Raw genomic sequence first — 20,431 nt, 5'->3', positions numbered from 1 at the left:
GTTTCAAACCACATTTAAATTTTGCTGCTGTGAAACTTCTAACATAACACTTTGACTCAAACATGATTGTGTCCCGTCTGTATTTATTTCTCGTAACACAAAGCTCTCTTTCATACAGTACTCCACCGGTCCGCACAGCCAAACATTTTACTAGCTGCTGATGTCAGGGTCGTTCACTTTATTTATTCCTATTCGTAAACCCACAGAAGTCTAGTCTGACTCCAGTGTTTATTATCAAGCTTTGGCTCCCGGGGAGACACCTTGATTCATCTATGATTGATGACTGCCGCTAACTGTTTTGCCGAATATGACTGTTGCGCTCTTCAGATTCATTTTGATTGTCATTACTGTAGGTGTTGCTGCAGTTGTGTTGTTTCCTTGTACGTATCTTGAGATTCACTCCTGCTTCTGAGAGATTGATTTGAAGAAAGACTGATTTCAACAATGAGTTTATGTGCTCGACGATGTTAGTTCGAAAGATTTGGCTGAGAAGGGCATCGATGATAGAACAAAGCTTGCTTCTGATTAGTTTGCATGCATGAATCTGTTTTAAATTGTAATATTTACGAGCTTCTTTCTAAAATATGAAAAATCCTCAACTATGTGCCTTTATTTGGAAGAATCAAAAATCCATGCCAATGTCACTGTCTTCTAAAAGAAAAATGTATTGCAGCCAGAGCTGAAACATTTGTTCTGCCTCTAGCTATTAGTGTTCGGTCTAGGTATTGATTTTGTCTTAAGTTACACATGATATTATGAGCGGAGAGTATTTATTTAGCAGCCCCAATCAGGCCTGATTAGGTAGAGCCATTAGTGCTGCGATGAAAAGCGTCTTCCAGGCCAGGTCCATGATGGTCAGGAGCCCTGCCCTCCAGCCCTTCATCAAAGAGACATTTCCTCCACTCTGAGGATCCTATCAACATCCACAGGCTAAAGTTCAAGTTCAAAAGTTTCATTGTCCACGCAGAGGAAGATGGAAATTTGTCTTGGGGCTTATCGTCTTTGGCTTGGTGTCAGGCTGCAACTATAGCGAGACTTCCTTGAAGAACCATAAGGCTCTTGTGTGGTTTGGACAAACATATGATATGAAATTGGAGCATAATGACTGAGAGCCTTGCTCATTGCGAAGCTCTACAAATAAAATAATATTTTCACAGATCTGCTTCTGCCTTTTCTTTCCTTTTCCAGCTAGGTGATCAATCAACACTGATACTTTAGACGTTGTCATGAAGGGTGGGGTGAGTGGTCTGTCTCGGTGATAGTGAAGGTGCTGGTGGAGCCTGGATCATGGTCTTGAAAAGGGTTAAGTGTGCCTGACTGAGTTGATCAAATCCAGTGGTGCAAGTCTGTTTCTCTAGCCTTAACTGAGAGAGAGGAGAAAGAGAGAGAGAGAGAGAAAGGAGAGAGAGAGTGATGACCGTTGACAGGCTTAAATAGAGGCTTCCATGCCAGGGATCAAACGCCATCCCTCTTCTCCACTCTCTCATTAAGACGGAAAACCCGAGCGCCGCCATCCGATCTGTCTCCATTTTTCCTCAAAGGAGTCTAACTTGAAAGATCTGCGCCTGTCGGATTTACAATGGTGGGCGAGTGGTGTTTACTGAGACGCAGCCTTGCCAGAAACAACAGTCAAAGAAAATAAATGGAGCCTGCCTAGTGTTTCCACAGGAGTAAGGAAATATGGAGCGAAACTTGTGCCTTGCTGTTTGGTAATTAGTACCTAAACATCCCTGTCCTTGGATCCCATTGCTCACATCCAACATTTCTGCAAGCTGGATAATATACAGTGGAGCATTAACGTCAAACACGTCTGGTCATGGGGCCTGGCACGCCACATTAATCTGTTATTACACTCCCAGTGGATCTACCAGTCGCTGGCCTTGGCTTGGCCACCATAGCAAAGGGAGTCCATATAGGCTGACGGGGACTCACACACAGCCTACTTTTATAGCCAGGTTTAGTAAACCTTTTCAGCTCAGGCATAAATTGTCTAAATTGAGCCCTGCTTTGAGACCAGAGCTGATTAAAACAAACTGGTGTGTTTGACGTGTGAGGACCCACCAGAAACACACTTGTGATCCAATTAAGGACCAGACCCATAGTTTAAGAAATACTGCATACATATAGACCTCAGTGCTGCTTGCCATACATTGGACCCACGAGACAGACACACATGTTTCAGCCTGAGGTGAAGTTTGGTTTTACTTCATACGTCCCGCTTTAATTCATGTCCTTTAACAGCAAGAGCAGCAGAAAGGGCTTTATTTGTAGTGTAATTTCATACAATACCCTGTTCTGCACTGCACAGTTTTCAGAATGATCGTACATTGACCAGACATAACCCTGGTTTGTGACTCATGTATTATCTATCATTACAGTATGAAAGAGCTAACCATGTTGTAGCACCTTTAGTCCTAACTTAGAGATTTAAGCGATACTCACATCGCTATAGGTGCGGTAGGAGTTGCACCAGGAAGTGACTCACAAAAAGGAGTGGGTGTTTGTATTTGAACAGGTGATATTTTGATATCAATGCAAAACAAATATTACACATCAAGCTCAGGAGCAAGGCTCGGATGTTCACTTGTTACCAAAATAAGGTGCTGTAAAAATAAAAAACAAAACAAAAAGAAGAGTCCAAGGAAACCGAGCTCTCCTGCTCAGTATTCTGGTAAATTATGTTAAATAAGGATCCAATGTACAGTATATGTTCTGTGTATCAATGTCAATTCAGTGTCTTTGTCCTTCATTTTTGTAATTACTACTACTACTTCACGGGTAGGTCAGGTGTGTGTATCTTATCTGTTCTCAGTGTGAGATCCACATGATCTGGAGTCGTCGAGGTAGGTTTTGCAGCTGGCCACGCGGTGTCTCCAATTCTCTCTGTCTGTCAGAGTCGCTGGGCTGGGTTCGCCATCTTAATCGTCTCTTGCTCTCTATTTCTCGTACGGTAGTTCAGACTAGCAAAAGAAAAAAAACAACATACACAGAAAGTCCATAGTTGTGAGTAACTTAATCTGATTCTGTCTCAGTTACTTTTAACTCATCATCTTCTCAGTTCAAGCATGAAATATATCACCAAAAATCAAGGAAATACATAATCACAATAAATTAACTAGTATGAATTCAATTCAATTCAATTCAATTCAATTTTATTTATAGTGCTGAATCATAACAAATTCATCTCAGGACACTTTACAGAGTAGGTATAGCCCAACAATTCCCCCATAGAAGTAAAACAAATCGTTTTAACTATTAATGTAATCAATTATTCATGAATTATCAATATAATTCAACAATAGTATTTTTAACAGACACATAATATATGCATCCTTTTTAACCTCTGTTCATCTTATATCAGGTTTTTTCATTAGTTTACTTCACCATTTAACATTTTACTCTTAAACATCAAATCAATTACAGTTTTTATTTTAAAAGTGCAATTTCTTCATCAAAATGAAATACACCACACCTTGAATGGTGTTGTTACCCAAAGGCTAGCGACACCATTCCTTAACTGCATCTTCTCATTAGAAACTGCATGGAAACTTAGCTTTAGCTTAGTGATTAGCATAGCGATTAGCATGAGCCAAGCATTAACCATGTAAACAATAGGCAAATTAGCATTTCGAGCTAGCCATTAGCATGTCACGGTTGCTATTAGCATTCGCATTAATTAGCGGGTTTTCTTCAAACAATAAACTACGGTAGAAAGTATAAAGAAGTCTCAGAAAAATATTGTAAGGCTTTTAAGCAGTATGGACAAGCTTTAACTGAGTTAGTGGCAAAGTAAATGACTCTTTGTGTGAGAGGCTATCGAGCTGCAGGCTAACTGTGCTAACTCACCGCAGTCTCACGCATTTACTCTCAAAAGGGCTATTTTGTCCTCGGCGCACGGCTTATCCGGTTAAATCGGTATTTCCACAATGCTCAGACTCTTCTAATCACCTGGATGAAAATATTCTGTTTATTGTAACTTGTTTCCAAAATTATGTTTTTTATTCATAATTCAAACAAAGATGGTGGCCGGAAGTGACGTATTTGCTCAATTTGTACAACGTGAACTGAAATATTTGAAGTTTTCATCCGCTATAATTGTCTATATAAAAGCTACTTTCATAACATTTAATGCTTTTATATTATATTTTATAAAGCACATGAGTCGACTAGCTGCCTGAATGTGATATTAAGGGGACCTATTATGCTAATTATCAGGTTCCTACTTGTATTTTGAGTTTCTACTAAAACATGTTTTCAGACTTCAAGGTAAAAAAAAAACAAGAACTTATTTTTCTCACACTGTCCGTCTGAATAAAAACGCTCTGTTTTAGCACCCCTTCCACAAAGCTCAGTCTGCTCTGATTGGTCCGTGTTTCCAGCTCTTAGGGGTCTTTCGTATCTTCACATCGTCATTGCAGCCTGGGTATGACTGCACTTTCTACCTACAGTATATACATTCACTGGCCACTTTATTAGGCACACCTGGTTCTTAAGAAAGTGTCAGTGTGATCTTCTGCTGCTTTTCCCTCTCTGCAAAAAAGTAGGTGGTGTGTGTTCACAGATGCTCCAACCAGCATCTCCAACTCGAACCAGTCTGGCCATCCTCCTCTGACCTCTGGCATCAACAAGGCATTTGCGCCCACAGAACTGCCGCTCACTGGATCCTTTCTTTTTTTGGGAGCATTCTCTGTAAAAACCCTAGAGATGATTGTGCGTGAAAATCCCAGTAGATCAGCAGTTTGTGAAATACTCAGAGCAGCCCGTCTGGCACCAACAACCACGGCACGTTCAAAGTCACTTCAATCACCTTTCGTCCCCGTTTTGATGCTCGGTTCGAACTGCAGCAGATCGTCTTAACCATGTCTACATGCCTAAATGCACTGAGTTACTGCCCTGTGATTGGCTGATTAGAAATGTGCGTTAAAGAGCAGTTGGAGAGGTGTACCTAATAAAGTGGCCACTGAGTGCATAGTATAGTTGTGACAACCCTACAGAAGTCCTGAGAGTTTCTGAATACAGGCTGTGTGCATTTCTCAGTGGATTGGGCGTTTTGATACTTTACAGTATTTTTATATATCACTTCGACCTGCTTTATAATAAAAAAGACATTCAAATCTCACTGTTACAATATGGGACCTTTAATAAATCAAATGCACAAATAATATGAGTGGAGATTCAGCTCTGTTTTCCTACTTAAATATGCATCCCAGTCACTGATTCCTGGTGTTGGGTAATGACTGACACGCGAGACCAACATCCACCCGCTGAGAAGGTGACGGCTGAGCTCCTACAGTCCTGTGAAGGAAGTGTCTAATCAGAGCATGGCCGACAATGACAGGAGCCATGTCATAACAGGAGATCATGTTTAAAAGAGCAGACAGAGCTACGGAGGACGCGTCCTCGTCTCTTCCACACGGAGACAGAGAGCAACTTAGAGAGTATCAAATTCTCAGCAGGTCCCCCAACCCTCCTCCGCTCGGCTGCCCTTGGAGGTTTGAGTGACTTGTGGTGAAGCTCGATGGGGATTATTGATCTGCCTGGCGCGCGCCTGCGGTTTCGGTGTAAGACTGACGACCTCACCAGAGAGAGTTCTTGGCAAACACCGGCTCCTGTCTTAGATCAGTGGTAGAGCCATGCGGAGGCCGGGACAGGCCTGTCGTGGCCCAAAGCGCGGACTGTTTGAGCTCCGAGCCAGGTGATCAAGACATTTTTCTGTGTATTTAAATAATCAGGCCCAAATTGAGGCAGAAGATAACAATAAACATATCTGATTGGCTTTTTGGAGAGGAGTAGTTGAAATGAGTAACCATGTCTGCAGACAGCAGAGCTTGGGGGTATTTATGCTCTTGGTTAGATTCCCTGGTTAGAGTTTCAGTTCCAGTTGTGGACCACATGAAATAATCCATGGTCACTGAAGAAGGATGTGGACACTGCGCTAATTATGTGAGATGATGATGTCAGGTATTGATACCTACTAGTGAGCCAGAACTTTTCCCTCTCTGCTGTGTTCCAATGTATATAACCACACTGCGGTGACCGCGCTCGCTATACAACCACATTCACATCCACATGTCGGACATGTCTGGATCCTCAGCAGCCCTCACACATCCGCACTGTCAGGCGGGCGCTCACTTTATCATTCATAGTTGTAAATCATCGCTTCGCCTGCAGGAAACACGCAGCATTTTATTTTCCAGTCATAAACCATAAAACCTGCCTCTAACACGAGTTATGATCCTTGGAGACTGAGAGGATGAATGTCTAAAGCAGAACCAGACACGATGGCGGGCATCCTTCATCCCCCGTTTCGCCTGGCATCCACCACCACGGCTACGGTCGTGTGGTGGATTTTCCAAAAAGCCCCAACATGATCTAAATGTCACCAGAGTTGTATGTCATTCAGCAGTCAACTGGATCTCGCCGCTCTGAATTACCAGCCCATTAGTTCTCAATTAACACTTGCCTGATAAAATTTTAACGGCCCTTCATCTGACAGGAAGAACACATAGGGCTCCTTCATGCTTGAGTTTCAGGCAAAGATGGGGCCCCTGCCCAAATTTTTGAAATTTTATTGCCTGGCTGAAACCTATGGAAAAGGCCTGTTTTGCATGAATATTTGGCACTGAGCGGAGGTTTATCCTGTCTTATGTTCTGTACACTCAGTCGTGCTGCAACAGTTTGCCTATTTTTTGACAGTTGAGATGGTGTATAATTTGAAACACTGACATGAAGCGGAGGCCTTGGACAAAGAGGGCTTTTGTTTGTGTGTTTGGTCGCTGTCCATGGTCCTGACACTCGCATTTTCACAGTAATTCCTTTTTTTTTTTTTTCAGGCAGTGTGGCCATGTATCAAATTGCATAACATGAGCTGGCAGAACTCATTAAATGTAGGCTTTTTATGTTTCATAAGTGAACTTTTTGCATTTCACTTAGCAGCAAATGGTTTCGTGGAATCAAATGTTTCCAAAGCAGGCTAAAGACACAGGCATGCTTTAATCTAGTGATGAATGGATTTTAGTGCTGGATGTCAGGCTGCCTTACAACCTACCATGTCTGTGAGGTTCTGGGCTGCTGCCCGAATGCAGCTCGCCTGCCAATTGATCATTTATTTTATTACAGGTCAGAAGACAAGTCACAATTTACATCCCCCCCCCCCCCCCCCTCCTCTCTGTGAGGGTGGGGAACCTTTCATATCTGACATTCATTTATGAAGTAAAACCTCTTGTACAAGTCCACAGAGACAACATGTGGGGTGTTGGAACTATAGCAGGAGCACCACTAACATAATAAGTGCAAGTTTGGCCACATCCAGGCTGCCTTTGGCTGTATGGAACACCATATGGGTGGGCCCCTCACCCTGGTCCCTAAGGTTAAATAAAAAAGCCACTAGAGTGCGCCAAAGTACACAGTTATTGTTGACTCAGTTTGAAATTCTCCTGGAGTGTGAGGGGAGGTTTGCTCAATTACAATCAGATCAAATTAAGATGAGTTTTGTGTGTTTTATGGTGGGTATGGCCTGATCCCAGAGATGGTCTTCCTCTAAGACATTAAGGTGGCCCGTCGCCATTGGTTTAGATCAGATGACATTCGATTAGAAAGGTTCAGGGAGGTCAGTGCTTCATGCTTCATGCTTCATGCTTTGACAGGCAAGGCCCACACTGGAGAGCCCCTTGCCCTCAGTTTATCTCTGCACTAAATGAGAAATCAAGATGCATGGACTCCTACAGAAAACACACACACACCCACACACACCCCCACACAGTCCTCAGCCCTGTTAGCGGAGACGGAAACATAGGCAGAGACATGCAGCTCTGAGAGCGGTATGGGACCCTTGAGATCACTTCCCGCCTGAGCTGCTCCTCTGAAACCTTCGTAGAGGTCAAGTAAACAGTTTGTATGGGCTGTCAGCCTTGTGTTTGTGTATGTGTGTTTGTGCACAGTCATCCGATTTGAGCGGGGTTGTCCCCTCATAAACTCCTGTTTCTCTTTTTGCATAACACAAGGAAGAGAGCGCGGCCTTCTCTGCGCTGCAAAACGACTGCTTACGATCTGGTATAAAAATCAAGCGCCCATCATCGCTGGCATCATTCTTCAACCACCAAATTCAACAGGGACAAAAAAACTCCATACCAAGCCCTCTTAAAACCAGTCTGCCCCCGCTCTGCTGTCTCTTCCGTGCATGCAGGACATTATGCTAATTTCTCTGGGTGTCTGGGTCCCGTTGCTTCGCCGGAGTTCATTATTATAATTTCTAGACATGGCTGAGAACCCTGCGAATGTGAACCTGAAACCAGCGGGAGCTCTTTCCATGCAATCTATATTCAGGGAAACCCCGAGAATGTTCCCAATCTGTACTTTAAAAAAAAAACACGTGGGATGTAGCTCCCCTTCCCTTCTCCCTCTCTCCTTTTCAGCATGTGTACGTGTGTGCGCACACTTAGATTGGCTCTATTATGTCTTGGAAATAATGTAAAACAGCTTCCCCGGGTCTCCCTGTCTCTGTTCCTGTCTCCATCTCTCTGGTTTCTCAGTGTACCTTTGAAATGAAGCCATGGCAGTGGCAGTGGCAGTAGTAGTAGTTTGGCTGAGCATGCTGGGGCCTCAACCCGCCATAGTCCCCGTCCAAAGACAATGTTGGTACAGACGGAGCAGCAGACCAGAGATGATACCACTAAATGTGCTTCCTACGTGCAACACGCTCTGAGATCTGCTTGTTAACTCTTTAAGAAAAGATTGCAAAGGTGATGACACTGCTAGATGTTAGAGTGTGTTCAGTGGTGACAATTTATGTTTAAATGATAATCAGGGGAAATCTAATCAAAATATCCAGGAAATATTGTGGATGAGCTTTTTAAATTCAAAAAAGCTTGAGTGCCTGGTCAAAAATCTTAAAGGGGACATATTTTCAAGTTCATACTTGTAATTTGGGTTTCTACTAGAACTTTAAAGTTCAAAATCACATATATGAATATACTGTATTCCCCCTCTGCCTGAGGGCGCCTGTCTCTTTAAGCCCCTCCTCCCAGTCTGATCTGATTGGTTAGTGTTTCCAGGTCTTCTGCATCTGTGCTCTCGGTGTCTTTGCACCATCATTGCAACCAGGGAATGACAATAACAGCACTGTAGCAGCACATCACAACTGTGCAGAAGTCCTGACGGCTCCTTTAAAGTCCGTTTGCTGAATACAGGCTGTGTGCATTTCTCTGTGGTTTGCATGTTTTCATATTTACACACTATTCGTACAGCACCCTGACCCGCTTTATGACCAAAAGTCACTTTTTAAAATATTGGACCTTTAAAGGCAGACTTCTCCTTCTCCATTATTAAAAAATAATATTAATCTATCAATATGTAAATATTGTTCATTTCAAAACCTGGCCTTTAAAAAAGTCCATTCTCAGTGTCTGTGCACTGGATGTTTCCACGTTTTTACGTCACTAATGAACCGTGATTGGATACTTTGTTCCTGTTTCTATGAACATCACTGAAATTGTTTTAAAGTAAGCAAAGAAAAAAACAAACGTTTCCCCTTTAAAAACAAACTTTACAGCTGTGCACCCTGAAAACAACCTTCTAGGTTTGAACTCTGCATGTGCATCATTCATAAAATAACAAAAGCGAAAACACATTTTTGAGCAGAGGGGTCCTTTAAGTGGAAACTCTAAATACTCAGAAAACGTGGAGGATAATCTCTTGCCTTTCAAAATAAAACAAACACTGTCATTTCAGTGTAAAGAGGAGATTAAGAGGGAAAATTAAGTTACAAAATTCCTATTTTATTCTTAAAATAAACAAAATGTACAATCACAATGCCAATTTCACTCACTGTTGTCAGGTCTGTTTGTCCCTTTTAAAAAAAACAACCTCACTTGATGATCTTTATGAAACATACCAGCAAAAAACTAACGGAGTCTCCATTAGTTTCCGTTTCCTGACAAGTGTTCATGAGAGAAGAAGCACAACAATAGACACACAACAAGTCAACTTTACACAAGAGCAGGGTAAGGTATGGTTCCTGGATATCATACATGCTAATCGTTAAATAATACAAGGTTTCTGATGACAGTTTGTACGCAACATTTAACCGAAGGAAAGAAAGAAGATGAAGGAAAAAACACACAACACAAACAAAAGCAGATGTGGACAAAATGGGATGTCAGTGCTGCATTGATGTGTAAACAGTTTTAAAAGACAATTTCCTGTTCAGAGTTGAGAAAGAAGCAGATTAAATAAATCCCAACATGTGCATAGTTACTGGTTACTACGGAGACATTGAATAAATTTGCAATGGGGGAAAAAAGCTATAAAATCACAGCAATCTAAAAAGGTTTTTATTTGCTTTCTTATGTTACACTGTAACAGCAGAAAGGCTTTTCGTTGGGGCTGGAGCACTCGGGGAAATGTAGTGTGACATGTTCAATTCCATTAAGTGAGTTCAGAACATCCTCTGCAGAGGCTGGGAACGAGGCACTGCGTGCAAACCTTCAATGAAAGGCTTGAAGTCTGATCCTTGGACAGGGCCATGTTTTTCTCAGCTTTTTCAAATTGGCTTATTATATTACCTACATGCAGTGAATATCATATTGTATGAAACCAAGAAAAATGCTTTTTTCAAACAAATACCAACTGACTTCTGAGATCAGATTCAACTCCAATGTAAATGGCTTGTTTGGCCAAGTGTTATCCATTTTGAGTGTGTGTGTCTGTGTGTGTGTGTATATATATATATATATGTGTATGTGAGTGTGTGAGAGCGTGTGTGTGTATGTGTGTGTGTGTGTGTAGAAGAGTGTGTGTGTATGTGTATGTGTGTGTATATATATATATATATATATATGTGTATGTGAGTGTGTGAGAGAGTGTGTGTGTATGTGTGTGTGTGTGTGTATATATATATATATACGTGTGTGAGTGTGTAGAAGAGTGTGTGTGTATGTGTATGTGTGTGTATATATAGATATATATACACACACATACACACACTCACATATGTTAGTGTGTGTGTATATATATAGATATCTATATATCTATATATATACAGGTGTGTGAGTGCGAGTGTGTATATATATATATGTGTGTGTGAGTGAGAGTGTGTGTGTATGCGTGTGTGTATATATATCTATATATATATACACACACTCACACTCTCTCTCACATACTCACACACGTACATATATCATATAGATATATATATGTGTGTGAGTGTGACTATGTGAGAGAGTGTGTGAGTGTGTGTATATATACATATATAGATATATATATGTGTGTGTGTGTGTGTGTGTGACTCCAGTGGTGTTATATCTGCACTGAGCACCAAAACCACGAGCCCTGCTGGCAGCCTGCCGCAAGTGCTGCTAGAAAGAAAAGAAGAAATAAGTGCTTTATGAAACAAACATACCCATATTATCTCCCATACTTTTTGGTTACCAGTTTGCTGCCAGCAGCTGCATCCAATCACTTCACTTTTTGCACTCTAACACTTTTTTTTAAATGTTTTATTTCACATAGTCATTTCAAATTGGAAAATATCTGACCTGCCCTCACACTGGTGCCACAGAAGGGTTTTAGATCGGGGCACCGGGAAGTGAGCACGATACAAATCTACAAGGTAAACCGTGTCAACAAAAGCAGAGAAATAAGGAAAATAAATAAAGTCTGGAGGAATGTCACAGTCTCCGTTATCTTCAACTGTGATATTTTCTCTTCTCAGTCTCAGAGACTGAGAGAGAGAGAAACAAGCAGGGAAACAAAAAGTACCCGTGTGTGTCACACACTAAGACAGACTTTTTCAAAGCTATCTTTTGCACATGATATGAAAGCTATAACAGACTTGGCATGTTTTCCCTATAATCTTGACGGAGGATTCAGCCGGACTGGAAATGGAAAGAAAAAAAAAGACGTGCAGATTTAACAAATGTGGTGGATTTGAGACCATCCGGGGATCATTCCAGTCCTGAGGAGTCCATGTAGTCGTGAAGCTCATAGAACAACTGAACCTTAAAGTCTGACCTGCTGCATTAGAGTGCGCTCGGAGCACCACTGTAGGCGTGGCACCACCAGGATCATCTTTGGGCTACATGTCACTTTATGTATAAATGTACCATTTCTTATTTGGACAGGAAAACACACATATATATATATATATATATATATATATATATATATCTGTGCGCATGTCAGACTAGACAAACTAAAGAAATCAAGCAGAATTTCCCCAACGAATAATTATTTTTCCCCACCGAAGCTCTCTTTCATGGTATTTCGCCAAGGGGCATTATTGCTCAATAAATACCGAAGGTTTAATTCCGAGCCAAATGTGTGTCAACGCGTAGGGAGGATGTCGGGGCTCTCGAACGTGCGGAGCAGTTAAACTGAAAGTTACACCAGAAGAAACATGTTGCAATACTCTTTGGAAATTACATTTCATACTTGAAACAATTCAAATCTTTGGGTACTACGAAAACAAAGGAAACCTCTCACTCTCTTAAATTACCTATAAAAAAAAACAAAAAACATTTTAACTTAGTCGTATAGATGCATCAAAAATATTCAGATTACACTTCTTTGACTCAAGTTTCAAATACAATACATAATTTATGGCTTTATAAGTTAAAACTAAGAGAACGCCTCAATCTACATCAACGTTTCACCCACAATATACAAGTTAAATTAATTGGTTTAAAGCAAACTTACTGTCCGTACCACTTAAGGTAACATATGTGTTACTCTCATCACTTGCTACTCAGTGCCTAACTTGCATCTTGATATTGTCGTAGTACAAAAACATGCTCTGCAAAAAAGCCTTATTGAAATACAAACACTATACAAAAGAGGCAGTCTTTTACAAATATTGTTGAAGCATCCCTTAGCTCGTGGATTATAATCAAACTGAAATAATGTCTCATCCACTTGGGCCGAGTAAACCAAAATTGTCTTTCTCTCATTATTGCTGTGAGAATGACTCCCTTTGTTGTGCCTTGGTCAAAACACATTCCAGGAAGACACGTCCGTACAAGTCTGCTTTTTTTTTGTGTTTTGTTTTTTTAATCTCAACCTCAATTTCCCAGTTAAAGGTAGAGATAGCTGATGAGAGCTCAAAAATCCCCCTTTCAACAGAAAAAGGGTTTGTGCTTTCAAACCGTGACATCAGTTGACTTCCAATCCCCCCCCCCTTCGTTTTCTTCAATAGGGCCTCCAGACAGCTTCATCCATGCGGCCGCCGGGGTTGAGAACAGTCGGGGAGTTACTGTGGCTCCCGTCGCCGTCCACGCCTCCCTCCGTCTGGCTGGGCAGGTTGGGGTTTACCAGGGAGGTGCCAGTGGAGGCGCTAGTGCAAGGCGGGATCATGCGAGAGGGCGAACGATCCCCGCCGGGAACCATGGAGAACTGGTACGAGCCGGACGAAGCGCCGTAGTAGAGATAGGGCGTGCTGCTGGTCTGGAAGGGTCCGCTCTGGCTCTGGGTGGAGCCCGGGTAGGGAGGGGGAAGGTAGGTGTGGTAGTGGGCGCTGCCTAGCGACATGGCGGAGGTGACGGGTGGGGTGTAGGTGAAGGTGGCTGGGTAGTGCATCCGAGGGCTGGAGAAACGGCTCTCCGTGAGGGAGGAGAGGCCCGGGAACTGACGCTCAAACTGACCAGGGAACGGGCTCAGGTCAGAAGAACCTATAACACACACAAAAAAAACATGAATTTCTTTAGGTTTCTCAGAACAGCCAAAATCACAGTTACACTTCTGCTAAAGCCAGTTTTGATCATGTCACATGTGGCACTTTCTCCTGTAGAGTAATTGAATTAAACAAATAAGTCTCCTGAGAAATGAATGAATAATAATCTGACTTGTATGTAATCAAATTTGTCGAGCCAGATGTGTGTATTAAGTCATCCAAGACTGTGTTCAATGGAATTCTTTCTGGGCCCAGTTTTGGAGCATTTATCTATAAATATTGCTATATTCATCAACTTCACTGGTGTTTTTCACTTCAAGTCTTGAGTTTTGATAAAGTTAACCAACACATCAGAGGAGTCCAACGCATGCATGTCCTTTAATATGTTTACACCTCTGCATATTTATGTTTGTGTGTGTGTGTTTGTGTGTGTGTGTTGGGGCATGTGTATCTGTGTAACTGTTTATCCATGCAAATGCGTGTGTGCAAACGGTGTGTGTGTGTGGGTGGGTGGGTGTGTGTGTGTGTGTGAGGGGTGTGTGTATATGTGTGTGTGTGTGAATACTGTATGCACATAAAAAAAAGCAGTTGGGATGAATCAGGAGCTGCACATGTGGAAACACTTTGAGCAGAAACAGTTTCCATGAGATCCATAATGAGGCAGGGCTGAGCTCTGATGTGGCTCCTCTCCTCGCCTCCCATCGGCTCCAGCGTGTGTGTGTATGTGTGTGTCCGTGCGCACGCGTGCAAGCCGAGTGAGAGAGAGAGAGAGGGAGAGAGAGAGAGAGAGAGAGCCGAGAAGGAGCTGCTCCATCTCACCCTTCGTTCCTCTCTTCGCTTCATCCCTTAAAAAATACCCAAAAACCACTAACTGGCTGCGGCGAGCTTCGCGCTGGGCGCAGAGTTTAAGGGGAATAGGAGGTCCTCCCCCTCTCGCCCTCCCTCCCTCCTGTCTCCTCTTGGTGGTTTAGTCCAGCCATGGCGCTCTTATCATAAATCACCAGGCGTCTTCCGTGTCACCATGTCTGCTGCGAGAGGACAGGGGGTGGCGGGGAAGAGGAGGGGGGGACGCGGTGTTTATGTGCAGGAATTGTGAAGCCCAGTTTGTCGCTAGCGTCAGATAGCATATGCTGCCAATTAAGGCCTTTAAACTTCCTCTTTCCACAAGATCCGTTTGATTGTAACAGAAATAGTAGGTGATTGTCTCCGCTGTAGTGGAGCAGTGTGATCTCAGACGTGACCGGCGCTGTTCAATAAACTCCTGACTCCTGCTTTTAACATTTGGACCTATTTTAGTGCTCAAAGGGGCCCTGTGATGACGAGCCAGATCGAACTTTATTAGCCTAAATGAAACCAGAGCGGAACAATGTCTAAATATTTGGAACATTTTTTTATAAGCCCTGGAGCATCAATTCCGAATTAGTCGTTTTATTTGACTGATGAACTTTTGCAACTGTAGCATTTCAACACCTGACTGTGTGAAGGTGTGTGCGGAGGGGTGCGGAGGTCGGTGCAGAGTTTGCACTGGAGCGTCCATATCAGCTTGTGCTTATGCTTGTCGGTATGTTCTGTGGCTGGATACTGTTACAGAGCAGCCTGGCGAGGTGTCAACATGATCTCCAGAGATCTGAGAGCCTTAGTCGCATCGCTTAGAAGGCATTAAGTGCTCGAGGTGTGCAAGTGGGTGAAGGCGGGAGGCGAGGTCCGGGCCTGTGTTTATGCGTGTGCTCGTGCATGCGCGTGCGTCACTTTGAGAACAAAGCCCGACGCTCGGGAGATGAAAGCTGAAGGGAAAGACCAACCTAATCAAAGCTGACAAGGCAGCTGGCTGGATTTTAAACCCTTTCTAATGCAGAGTCACACTGCTGCGTCGCGTAATCACTCACCCTTGCTCGGGGCACACACACACACACACACACACATACATACAGACACAGGAGGGTGTAGTATGTTAGCACAAGAAAACAGACGGGGGGAAAAAGAGGGTAGAAAAAAAACCCTCACATGGCAGTGAGTCAAACAGGTGTACGGGGGAGAAACTTGTCTGGCGGCATGTACAGGGAGTTTAAAAGAGCTTTCACATTTAAGGGAAAAACAGACAAATTGGAACACAGATGCTGCTGTTACGGCAAACATATTACCCAGAATGCCTTGTGAGAGTAGTGTATTGCTATAAAGACACTTTATTTGTCAGTCACGAGCCTGTTATTATCTCTGGGCCTGTTATTACCCATACTCCTCTGGGATCAAAGGCTTGGAGCGAGGAAAATACGGAAACAATCGTGTGTTTTTTTCCCCCTTCACTGTCATCCACGCCATCCAAAGCGCTCTCTGGAGAGACAGTCAAACTCTGACTGCATGCCTCATTCCTGTCTTTGGGAATGAGCTAATAGCATCTCGCTGTGCTGTGTTAGTCTCCGGTAATTAGTAGCACATAGATGTTTTTAGTTTTTGTAGTCTTTGTTTGTGTATCTGCTTTTGAGCGTGAGCTTGGTGTGTGCGCGTCTGTCTTTCTCTCTCCCCTTCCCTCCATCTGTCGCATAAGAAAATGTATTATCTGGATTACTGGTTTCACACAGTGGCAGAGTAGTGGTTCTACCTGGCAATCGTCTAGGCACGTCACTGATGGCAGGCAGGCCCGTGCCTCGGCTGGAGGAGAGGGGGGTGGTGGAGTGGACGGAGGGGGACGCCATGGGACTCAGGTAGGACGGGTACGTCTGTTCGTAAGACCAGGGAGGAGAGGACTGGGACTGACGAGGGTCTGATGGGGAGAAGGAAAGCCAAAGGGAGGAAAAAGGGAGTAAGGAGAGAAAAAAGCCCAGAATGACAAACAAGGAGAAAAAACAGAAGAGAAAGAAAGAATAATTACCAGTGACCCATCGGCTGGTTCAGATGCTCTATTGATTTTTGGTATTATGCACAGCAGATTGACAATAACATTCACAACGACTGTAGGCATTATTAGCGTCTGTTTCTCCAGGATTAGCGGTATCAGTTGGGCGCGTTATGCAACATCCCCCGTAATGACACATCTAATGTTTACCTTCGAAGAGGAGTTCTTCCTGTTTGCCTTATAAAACATTGTGCTCGCAGCTGAGGCACAGAGAGCCTCGCTGGCACACAACCAGGATGTAAACACTCCAGCAGACAACCAAGAAAACAGCCGCTGCGCACACTTGATTGTGTTGCAACACTACTGTAAGGCATGGAAGTCGGTTGGTTTACATCTCTTAACTCAGTGATTCCCAACCACAGCAGTTGACAGGGGTTATAGAAAGATCTTAGACTTGCTGAACACTTTACAATAAGGGTACACATCATATACTTAAGTATTGTTTAACTAATGCATGAGTCATGATGAATTCCTGATGCTCACCATAGTACACTATAGATCATCAGTTAAGGAATGTTATTCACAATTACTTCCTACATGAACTGGTATGCGACCATATTAGCTGGAACAAATGCATGGTCCGGAAACACACTTTTATTAATGTATGACATGAAGTAACTTAGCCATCCAACCCTTTATCATCTTTAAAGTGTGAACTAATCACATGAAGTCATAGTGACTCCATCATTTGTTAATGGTGAGCAACGGGAATTCATGACTCATCCTGCATTCATTTGTGCATTAGTTCAACATTACTTAAGTGTGTGATTTTTACCTTTGTTGTAAAGTATTTTAAGAATACACTGAGTTAGCTTTAAATCCTGAATCCTATATGAGAGTTCACAGGGTTTAAAGCAGTCAAAAATGGATGGATACAAAGTTGACATAGACAGCTAAAAATGATGAATAAACATTTTAAAAGTTAGCTAAAATTAACAGATAAAGGATTAAGACAGATAGAAAGTGTTTGCTTAAAGTTATAGATAATGGTAAAACGTCCAACAGCCACACCGCGTGGTACGTAGCAATGCAAACATCATCAAACCAACCTAACCATTGACAGTTCAAGTGTATGAAAACTTTAATTACACTTGACTTTTATATGATTAATAGTGTCGAATAACATCCAGTTTAAAAGTCAATTCAACGCCCAACGGGTACAACGTTCAAGCTTCACCTCAAAATATTTGAACTCGCTCACATTCAATTAACATCCAACCCAGTGAATAACCCTTCCCGCTCGCTGCCACACTGCTACGCTGTTCAACCATCCCTCAAATGATCCACTAAGTAACTACAAAGCCGTGCCAGAGAGTAACTAAGAGCTAAATGACGAGCCTCCAGAGGTGTGGGGGGGCGATCAGGTGGCAGCCATCCCCAACCGTGAGAGATGCTGTTACCTTCTAGGATGTAGATTGAAAGAGTGACGGAGTAGAGAAAGACAGACGATCTGCACGGCACCGGGCGTTCCGCGGTCCCGTCAGGATGTGCACAGGGCTCCAGTGGGGTTTGATGTTTCACCTTACGTACACTAAACGTTGCCTATTCTGTGTCTTATTTTTCTGTCTCTCGAATGCAAACAGATCAAATAGATGTTCAGTGTTATAAAGTTTTGTATTAGATCATACAGATCCTTTTAGAGGCGTAAAAGTAAAGGAATGACCCATTTTGCTGCTTTTTAATTGCAATTTTCTAGAAATTGGTCATTTTCCCAACTGACTTTTGATCATATCAATCACGAACGTCGATATGCAGCATGTTGAAAGATTTCCCAGCCCTAATGAAATATCTTTTATTACACAGCTTTGATGGATACTTGATTCTGATTAAAATGACGACATTCTGTGGTCTGTTATTTCTGACTAGCAGACCGTTGCTATGAACCCACTTATCATCCACTGAACATAGACTCTGAGGGGCCATTTTTAGGTCAAGGAATCATTTTTAAATCAATGTTTTGTGTCAAATTATGTGTATGAGCAGGATAATTTAGGGCGGTTTGCGTCAAGGTCCTGCATTAATGACCTGCTCACTCTAGGTTATCACTTATGTATCACTGCCTGGCCGTAATAACATGACTTCATATATCAAAATAAAATATATTTCATCCTGTTTAAAAACTGTGAGAGGTGACGTACACTCTGAAATACACTTCTGATTCTGAATACCTGTATAGGTTGTAAAAAATATTCTCTATTTTAAAGTTATTTTAAGGACAGAAGACACTTGAAACACTGTCGACCCCTAACCTTGTAATCCCAGAGGATCATTACAGAGGCGGGGTCAGAGGTCAAGGTCATCTACAGAACAGTGAGATCACAAGGTTGACTGCTTGCTGTCACGGTGCTTAAACCTCAGCTTTTTTGGGTTTGAGGTAAAAGTTGGGGTGCTCACCTGCTATCTGCGTCTGTCCCTGCGGGTTGAAGGAGTTGGCCCCCGTGTTGAGAGTCGGCCGGGGGCCTTGAATGGGAACGGCCACCCTCACCCTCATCCTCTCAAGCTCACTAAGGCGGTCTGAGAAGAGACCGGTCTTGGGAGGGTCCTCAAGTTTCTGACGATGTCCTGTGGGACACAACAGGGTTTTATTGGTAAGGACGTGTCAGGCTGCAGTGGAAAATAATTTGATTTGGTAACAGAAGTGTGCTGACACGAGAAGGGCTTTAGATCTTTGTGCCTCTCCTCCCCCTTCCTTTGTGCTACTCTGCCTTTCCTCTCTCTTCTCCTCTCACCTCTCCTTCCATACGTTCCTGTCGCACCTGTATTACCTGTCAGACTGTCTAATAATGTAATGCATAACTCAAGATCTGGATTTAGCAACCTACAAGAATCAAATCATTGAATACTGTAAATGACATTCAAATATTCATTCTTAAATAAATGCACAAGTTCAAGTAAGGTGGAATATCTGTCAGATGTTTAATGAATACGCTGTGATAGAAAAGAGATCGCAGATGTCCCTAATTAGTCAATTGCTGCAGTAGCAAACAATATTAGCTGTTGTCACAGTTTAGTTTAGCCAATCAAATCATAACAAGAAACATGGCCCAGTGTACACCCGTACCAATGTTACATTCATAAATAAAATCCTAATTTGATCCGATATTTGCTTTGCGTCGTGTTCATCGTAATCAGGCAGTCAAACCTTTGTTGCTGCCAACTTTGCTTTTGAATGACCAATAATCGATAACCAACTAAATTGTGTCAATGTTTCGGGGTGTTTTCAATTCATCTTCCTCGCTCATCCCCTACTCTTACAGCTTAAAGTGGAGATAGTGAGATTATTGCGTTAAGGGAGATTTTCATATAGCAGCGGTGCTAATCATTTAGCCGCTGCACTGTGCTGCTCTTGAACGCGTATTGGGGGAAACAGTATTGTATTTATTGCTGTCGCATGCAAATGATCTCTGTTTGTTCTCTTGGTATGCGGTTCGTCCTCTATAATGTTCATTTTAATGACTCTTCTTCCGTGTGCCATGCCTAACTCGGTAAACACTTTGTGCTTCTCAACAAAGGGGAGGTAAAGAGAGGCTTTTGAGATAGGGATGCTACATCCTGCAAATTAACAAAAGACCCAGGCAATTATCTTGCATCACCTTGCATGTGAGAAAAGCTAAGATGGGGGAGTGAGAAGTTGAATCGTGGTATGTTTAGTTTTAACCTGAGGCTTCTTCCTCAGGTAAACACGAGCTCTCACGCCATCGCCCCATTATCCCCACAGGAGTCGTAACTTTTGCCAAATATATTATATCTTTTACTGCATTCCTCTGCCAATACTTTCACACCCTTTATATCCCTGATTTCATCCTCATCACACTTTAAAGCACGCGCGCGCGTTGCAAACACATCAATCGTGCCCGCAAACACAAGACAACGTG

The 20,431-nt window shown here is 42.7% G+C and overlaps 1 protein-coding gene across 5 annotated transcripts in view; it reads right to left on the bottom strand.

The window, feature by feature from the left end:
• Positions 1–11,202: 11,202 nt before the first annotated feature.
• Positions 11,203–20,431, bottom strand: part of runx2b (RUNX family transcription factor 2b) — a 43,286-nt gene continuing 34,057 nt past the window's right edge. For 3 of the 5 annotated variants that reach the window (XM_083933600.1, XM_083933599.1, XM_083933601.1), the window contains 3 exons: positions 18,951–19,118; positions 16,263–16,424; positions 11,203–13,661 (listed from right to left, as the gene is read on the bottom strand). In XM_083933600.1, the coding sequence (XP_083789726.1) occupies positions 13,183–13,661; positions 16,263–16,424; positions 18,951–19,118 (809 nt within the window). In that variant the 3' untranslated portion in view covers positions 11,203–13,182. The remainder of the gene's footprint in view (positions 13,662–16,262; positions 16,425–18,950; positions 19,119–20,431) is intronic. The other 2 variants (XM_083933602.1, XM_083933603.1) reach the window with 2 other exon arrangements.

This window comes from Echiichthys vipera, assembly GCF_963691815.1.
Source record: "Echiichthys vipera genome assembly, chromosome: 19".
Lineage (NCBI taxonomy): Eukaryota > Metazoa > Chordata > Actinopteri > Perciformes > Trachinidae > Echiichthys > Echiichthys vipera.
Note: the sequence above shows the minus strand (reverse complement) of the source record. Positions and strands in the feature narration are given on the sequence as shown.